Source organism: Ctenopharyngodon idella, chromosome 21 (genome assembly GCF_019924925.1).
Source record: "Ctenopharyngodon idella isolate HZGC_01 chromosome 21, HZGC01, whole genome shotgun sequence".
Taxonomy (NCBI): Eukaryota; Metazoa; Chordata; class Actinopteri; order Cypriniformes; family Xenocyprididae; genus Ctenopharyngodon; species Ctenopharyngodon idella.
Genome location: NC_067240.1, coordinates 5,771,258 through 5,779,294, shown reverse-complemented (window position 1 = coordinate 5,779,294; position 8,037 = coordinate 5,771,258). Strand labels below are relative to the sequence as shown.

Sequence of the window (8,037 nt, the reverse complement as noted above, 5' to 3'; positions counted from 1 at the left end):
ATAAATTCTGAACTTTTTGTTTATCAAATAATCATGAAAAAAAAATGTAACGTGGTTTCACAAAAATATTAAATATAGAATGATTTCTGAAGGATCATGTGACACTGAACACTGGAGTAATGATGCTGAAAATTCAGCATTGCACTGCAGGAATAGATTATTTCTTAAAATATATTAAAATAGAAAACAGCTATTTTATAATGTAATAATATTTCACAATATTACTGTTTTTTTAATCAAATAAATGCATCCTTGGTGAGAAGAGACTTACTTCAATCGCATTATAAAAATTGTACCTTAACATTTTTTGACTCATTATTTATTAGACTGCCGTACTATGTAAACATGCAAAATAAGGAGTTATCTGAAATAAATTATACCTCAATAAACTGGCATGCTTTAAGAAATTTACAAGAGCAAGAGTACGGCAAGATGCGCATTAAAAAAAAACCCCCCACAAACTTCAACTCAAAACTTCTTTTATTGGAAATAATGAAAAATTACTAAACCACCACATAATACTTGGGGGCAAACAAACGGATTAAAGTGTGGTGGGTAGTGTCTTCTCAGGAGGTGTCCATGGTGTGCACACTTTCATCTACCACCTCTAGGTTCAAAGGAATCACGACCTTCGTCAGAACCCCGGTAGTTCCATGCTTGTACCTGTAGCTTCCGGTTCTGTGACGAGAACACACACACAAAAACAAAGAATTAAAACAATTAAAGAAGATGGTGCTCCTGCATCTCTAATAAGGACTGAAACACCATGTTTTTCACACAGAAAAAATTATCCAAACGGAGAAATACACTTTGGTGCTCTTAAAAAATATGTATAATGATGTTAGCAGAAGATTGTAAGAGAAAAATCAGCAAACAGCTTGTCAGTGTGAAAAACTAAACTACTTCAAACTCACACTTGGTTAGTCAAACACATGCAGGTTACAATTGCGTCTATATGTGGGTACTCGTTTTAACACACGGTTACTCACACAGGGTGTCCATCAATCCTATCCTCCCTTAAAAGGGAACAGTGAAAGCATGAGCCTTTCATTTAGTAAAATAGTATCATTTAGTATCATGCAGACATGTGGCCGCCTTCATCAACAGACTGTTAAAGGGATAGTTCACCCAAAAACGTTGTTCCAAAACCATAAGACTTTAGTTCATCTTCAGAGCACAAATGAAGATAATTTTTTTGAAATCTAAGAGATTTCTGTCCCTCCATTGAACGTCTATTCAAACAACATGTTCATAAAGAGATCGTAAAATAAATCCATATGAATCAAGTGGTTTAATCCAAGTCTTCTGAAGAGACATGATCGCTTTATATGATGAATAAATTTAATTTAGGCTTTTATTCACAAATAAACATTGGTCAGCAAACAATGTTTGCAGCATTCAAATTTGGTAACAGAAGCTCAAGCATGAGGTTCATTCCCCTGTGTTACGCAATACATTAGAGCTTCCACAGGAACCAATGAGGTTTGATCTCATGCATCATGCAAGTACAGTTGAGCTTCTGTTTATGTTCGCTGATCAGTATTTATTTGTGGAAAAAAAAGCCTAAATTAAATTTGTTCATCATTTAAAGTGACCATGTCTTTTCAGAAGACTTGGATTAAACTGCTCCATTCATATGGATTTATTTTACAATCTCTTTATGAACATCTTGAAGAGTCAGTTTTGGGTGAATAAACTTTCAATTGAGGGAAAGAAAGCTCTCCAATTTCATTAAAAATATCTTCATTTGTGTTCTGAAGATGAACTAAAGTCTTACGGGTTTGGAACAACATTTGGGTGAACTAACCCTTTAATCCTACTGACCATTTGTGACTGGACCTAGACTTAATGTTTTTGTACAATAATCGCAATAAGCTATTTATAATTACAATGACATACCAATTTTTTTTACTCATTTATAGAGGTGTTTATGCTGGCTGGGCATTTATGTCGGTTTCAGGTTCTTTTTTTAAAAAGCACAAACAGATGGCCACATGAATTAATTACACAGATTTCATCACTGCCTCCATGCCGCTGTGCAACAAGTGTAACTGGAATAGGTTTAGATGGGTGACGTTGGACCCTCACCTGACACCCTTCTTGTTGGCCACATCATGAGGTCTCAGGTAGTCCACCTTCCCCTTGGTGATCACACACAGGTCAATGTTGCTTCCTGAGCCCAGGTCATTAAAGATACCGGCTGCTATCGCATCCCGCACAAGACGTTTGGCCTCTTCCTCCTGATCGACACAACCACCATCATCATTATCTTTGTTACAACAGAATATAGGGTTCCCACGTTTTCACCGATTTACATATGCTTCCCAGTCTTACATGGGTACTGGATTACACTGCATTCACAAAAGACTATTTACAAATGATACTTCATATTCCAAACCCAAAATTACTATTCCTTTCTAAGATTCATTAAGATAAATTCCCATGACTTTTCCAGGCTTAAAAAAAAAAAAAAAATATCACAATTTGTTTTGGAAATTCTCTGATATTGCCAGTTTGTCAATGACTTTAGGAACTCTGAATATACAATATGTATATATTATACAATATATAATATGTCCAAAATGTTTGGGGTTGGATTTTTTTTTAAAGAAACCTGGCATGCTTACCAATGCTGCATATATTTGATCAAAAATACAGTAAAAACAGTAATATTGTGAAATACTATTACAATTTAAAATAAGTGTTTTCTATTCGAATATATTTTAAAAAGTAATTTATTCCTGTGGTGCAAAGCTGAATTTTCAGCATCATTACTCCAGTCTTAAATGATTAGTTCACTTCTGAATGAAAATTTCCTGATAATTTACTCACCCCCATGTCATCCAAGATGTCCATGTCCTTCTTTCTTCAGTCGAAAAGAAATTAAGGTTTTTGATGAAAACATTCCAGGATTATTCTCCTTATAGTGGACTTCAATGGTCTCCAAACGGTTGAAGGTTAAAATTAGTTTCAGTGCAGCTTCAAAGGGCTTTAAACGATACCAGACGAGGAATAAGGGTCTTATCTAGTGAAACGATCTGTCATTTTCTTAAAACAAATACAACTGTATATGCTTTATAAACACAAATGACCGCCTTGCAAGTGCTTCCATCATTCCGCTTTCCGTATTCATCAAAAAGCTTACGCTGTATGTCCTACGCCTTCCCTATTCTACTTACGGAAAAAACGGAACTGGCGCCGCGTTCGTTCCGTAAGTTGAATAGAGAAGGTGTAGGACATATAGTGTAAACTTTTTGAAGAATACGGAAAGCGGAAGCTCTTGCAAGGCGATCATTTGTGTTTATAAAGCATATACATTTGTATTTTTTTAGAAAATGATCGATCGTTTCGCTAGATAAGACCCTTATTCCTCGTCTGGTATCGTTTAAAGCCCTTTGAAGCTGCACTGAAACTGTAATTTTGACCTTCAACCGTTTGGGGTCCATTAAAGTCCACTATAAGGAGAATAATCCTGGAATGTTTTCATCAAAAACCTTAATTTCTTTTCGACTGAATAAAGAAAGACATGAATATCTTGGATGACATGGGGGTGAGTAAATTATCAGAAAAATTTTATTTGAAAGTGGACTAATCCTTTAATATTTACTGCTTAAAATTTTTGTGGAAACCTTGATACATTTTTTTTTTTTTCTTCAGGATTCTTGGATGAATAGAAAGTTCAAAAGAACAGCATCTATTTTGCAACATTATAAATGTCTTTACGGTCACTTTTGGTCAATTTAATGTGCCCTTGCTAGATAAAAATATTTATTTTATTAAATAAAAAAAAATAAATAAATAAAAAAAATTACTGACCCCAAGCTTTTGAACATTAGTGTACACCTCAATACAAAAGAGCGAAAAAGACATTCAAATGCACACGAGAGAGGGTTACCTCCATGTTGGGCCTGTAGCGATCCTCAAAGACTGCCATTGCTGCCAGAGATCCAGAACCTGATGAGACAAAAACATGCTGACCAGTAAGAAAGAGCAGCATCTTCTGCAGTAACAGATATTCATTGAATGGTGCATGTCATGTTATCATAGAAGTTACAACTTGCAAAGCAAGTCAGTCAAGATATCTTTCATATTTTGGCGCCAGTCAAAGGTTTTTCAGAGATGCAATATCTCCCCCTTTTGGTGGAAGAGGAAGATGATTCATATAAGTATGCTAGTGTAACTCACCCATAGTGACGTAGGGCAGTTTGTCTGTTGACCCGTGTGGATAGATGCTGTATAAGTGTGGGCCGGTGCAGTCAACCCCTCCGAGAACTAACGCAGCACCAATATAACCCTGATACCTACATATGTAAAAACATGGTAGACTCAGTCACATTGTCATATACACTACCGGTCAAACATTTCGAATATTTACGATTTTTTTGTTTTTTAAACTTTTTGAAGTCTCTTATGCTCACCTAGGTTGCATTTATTTAATCAAAATATTGAGAAATATGACAATTTAAAATAACTGTTTTCTAGTTGAATATGTTTTAAAATGTAATTTATTCCTGTGAGGCAAAGCTGAATTCTCAGCATCATTAATCCAGTCTTCAGTGTCACATGATCCTTCAGAAATAATTCTAATATGCTGATTTGCTGCTCAAGAAACATTTCTGATTATTATCAATGCTGAAAACAGTTATATTTCTGTGAAACCTTGATATCTTTTTCATGATTATTTGCTTCATGATTTATTTATTTAGAATAGAAAACTTTTTTGTAACATTATAAAAGTCTTTACTGTAATTATTGAACATGTTAGTGTATCTTTAATGAATAAAAGTATTAATTTAAAAAAAACCAACAACTTTTGAGTGGTAATGTATCAGGGTTTCCACAAAAATATTGTGCAGAACAACTGTTTTCAACATTAATAATAATAAGAAATGTTTCTTGAGCAGCAAATCAGCATATGATTTGTTTTTCATCAAATAAATGCAGCTTTGGTGAACATAAGAGACTTCTTTCAAAAACATTAAAAAAAAAAACTTAATTATTCCAATATTTTGGTGGTACTGTACATTCACATCATATAGCACTGAGATGACTCATTACCTGAAGAGCATCTGTTTGAGCATGCGGTTTGCGGTGGCGACTCGCGGGAGACGGCCGGTGGACAGAGAATGGAGCTCCAGATTAGAGGAGATGATCTGTGTGGTCATCTCAGTGTCTGCAGCGGTACCGGCTCCACAACAACTACACAACGAGAGAGAGAGAGAGAGAGAGAGAGAGAGAGAGAGAGAGAGAGAGAGAGAGAGCGAGCTTCAGAACAATGTCATTTGATGTCAGGGATTGTAAATCACAAAGTTGAGTTGTTTGTACTCACTAGATGTTGGGAGAAATGTAGTGAATTTTAGAGCAATTCTTATCAGCGACGACCATTCCTTCAGTCGCACGAGTGTCCGCACCTAAAACAACACCATCCTGAGAAAGAGAGATGATTTTTGTGAGGCAATCTTCCTTCTAGGTCATCGTTTTTGACAGATTTAAGGTTTATTTTTTCAATTAAACTCATATACGCTCTTTATCTTACCTTGTAAACGACTCCACAAATGGTGGTGCCGGTTTTACGAGCAGCAGGAGAGCTGAAACCCAGCTTAGTGATGTCTGCCTCCAGAAGGGCATTTCTATAACACAAACACTTTACGTTATTTTCTCAAACATGATTTTATTTTTTTCAGCTCTTTATATTAAAACTCTGCTCCTTTATAAACTCAGTTAAGATGCTACATTAGCAACATAATTGTAGAAAACCACTGGTTTGATCAGTCAGCATTAAGTTGTATTATGTTTTTGATTTATACAGACAGCATGACAATAACTGATTCATCCTCAAACATGTCAGTTCTACTGACGACTAGTGGACACTTTATACACTCTTATATCACCACTCCTTTGAGGTTAATACATAAGTATTTATAAAGAAAACTAGAAGAAATAATCTTTTTTATAATCGAGTTTTATATAACAAAACGCAAAAATTACTATAGAAAAAACACACCAAGTAAAGACTTCTCGTCTTTGTTGTTAGAAAGTCTCAGTCAAACTATGTTGCTTAACGTTTCTGTTCATGGGTAATTAAATACAAATCGTAATATGATTAAATGAATTACAAAAGTGATTTTAGTTTTGAAAATAAATAAAATTCACGCTAATTTAGAGTTTAAACGTTAATTTTGCCTGAACGTACTATATGTACTATAAGCGCGGGGTCGAAACCCAACAATAACAATAAAATATCAACAATGAACGAAAACACTGTAACATTAAAAAAAAACACACATTTCTAAATGCTATAAATAACGTGTACTTTAGTTTAATGTACATTTCATTAAATAAACCCATTATTCAAATGGGTTTGAATAAATTCTCCTGAGTCATTCACACAGGCCGTGACTCCACCGATCGTTAAAATGCCTTTAAATCCTATTTAAACTCTTTGTTATTTCACCGAAATCATAGAATAAAAAATACCCCACTCCACAGGCTAAATTCCCTTTAGTATAGAGAGATAAATCTCACCTCTTGCAATTTTCGAAACTGAAACCACCGGGATGATACTGACACACTGAGACGGTCGCCATGATTCTGCGGTCCCGCTTCCGGGAAGCGCGAGATTAGTTTCCCCTCTGTGTTACACGCTAGAGGTTCCGCGCTCTACGTCATTTCTATAGAATAAGCGCAGTAGGAACCTATAGAGCAGGAACATATACCATGTAACACGTGTTTCTGTCTCATACGCCCCGCCATATCATCGAGATTCAGATTCTAGAAGCAGTTGACATTAAAACAAGTGTTTACACTCCCAACTCATTATTAAACGTATATTTATGGTATATATGTTAGAAATAGGGGAGTTCGGGGATAGTTGTCGCAGTGAATATTTTTCAGGGTAGGCTTATTTATTCGTGAAAGTCCATTTCTGTACAGTCTTGGCTACAAAAAAAAAAATGCTTTTGAACATTTTCACCGTTACTAAATCCTTACAAACATAACCTGGTATTTGACATTTATTTGAGGAAATAGTTGGAGATAGTTTTTCCAGATTTTTTCCAAAAAATTATTCTTTAAATGTCAAACAGCAGATTCTCTTTGTGATGTCTCACTAAATCTGCTATATGCTCTTATATTAATATTATTTTATTATATTGTTATATTAATTATTATACACACACATACACTGCCGTGCAAATGTAAAAGGTTTTTAGGTTGAAAATGAGTTATTGATATTTTTGGGACATTCAAGACATACTTCATATCATATGAATTATCTTCAGTAAATTTCATTAAATATAATAGGCTGCCTTCAGAGTAACTTCCAAAAGCCCAGGAGAAACCAATGCAGACCACCCGTTGCCGCTCTTTGACTTTGTTTTGGAATGCTCAGTGTTTAGTCGTGGATATGAAATTACTGTGCAGGTGTTGTGCCAAATTTTTTTGTTTACATTTTTTAGATTAAGCACTGGAAGAAGATTTTTCAGGGAGAATAGGCACCTAACAGAGCGGCAAATCCACCACTGTTATCAACTGCAGTATGGTGTTAGTCAATTTTAACCATTGCTTCTAAACCTTACGTTGGGATTAATATATGTAGTTAAAAGTATTATTCTCATCATCAAAAGTACATTTGTAAGACATTTCCTCCACCGGTGATAAATATGAGTAACTTTTTATCCTTTTGTCTTTCTTCCTCTGAAGTGACTCAAAGAAATGAGAATTTCATCAGTCCTGTATTTAATTCACTGGAGAACATAAAGGGAAAGACCTTCATGACCCTCAGACGAGTCTCAACAGGATAAATGCAGATTCGGATAAAATGATTAGATGGCTGGTTTGATTTTGGCCACTTTGTCTTTTGGAGATTCACATTTTTTCTAATGGGATTGCCATGTGTTAGGTGTGTGTTTTACAAATCTAACAAATCTCAAAGTTGACCATTTGTTCATGTTGTCTGAATGTTTTATAATGTTAGATGTTGGTACAATTTAAATACATTTTGTTTAAGATTGTTTAAAGGAATGGTAAAAATGAAAT

General features: G+C 34.8%; 1 protein-coding gene across 2 annotated transcripts; it reads right to left on the bottom strand.

Annotated features, from left to right (window-relative positions):
* Positions 1 to 462: 462 nt before the first annotated feature.
* psmb7 (proteasome 20S subunit beta 7) lies at positions 463 to 6,686 on the bottom strand. Of its 2 annotated transcripts, XM_051877467.1 has the most exons (9): positions 6,526 to 6,686; positions 5,537 to 5,630; positions 5,330 to 5,427; positions 5,059 to 5,199; positions 4,186 to 4,301; positions 3,896 to 3,954; positions 2,089 to 2,240; positions 990 to 1,016; positions 463 to 678 (listed from the first exon to the last, which is right to left on the bottom strand). In XM_051877467.1, the coding sequence occupies exons 1-9, from the start codon at positions 6,585 to 6,587 to the stop codon at positions 567 to 569; spliced, it is 861 nt and encodes a 286-aa protein (XP_051733427.1). In that variant the 5' UTR covers positions 6,588 to 6,686; the 3' UTR covers positions 463 to 566. The 2 variants fall into 2 exon arrangements, with proteins under 2 accessions (XP_051733427.1, XP_051733428.1); XM_051877468.1 differs by lacking the exon at positions 990 to 1,016 and having other exon boundaries at positions 6,526 to 6,685.
* Positions 6,687 to 8,037: the final 1,351 nt, after the last annotated feature.

Excerpts from the sequence above, each read along its gene's own strand:
- psmb7 (XM_051877467.1), bottom strand. The coding sequence starts at position 6,587 with ATGGCGACCGTCTCAGTGTGTCAGTATCATCCCGGTGGTTTCAGTTTC. Across the intron at positions 3,955-4,185 it reads ACTGCCCTACGTCACTATGG|GTTCTGGATCTCTGGCAGCA; the intron begins GTGAGTTACACT and ends TTGTCTCATCAG. Across the intron at positions 679-989 it reads AGGATTGATGGACACCCTGT|AACCGGAAGCTACAGGTACA; the intron begins GTGAGTAACCGT and ends TTCTCGTCACAG.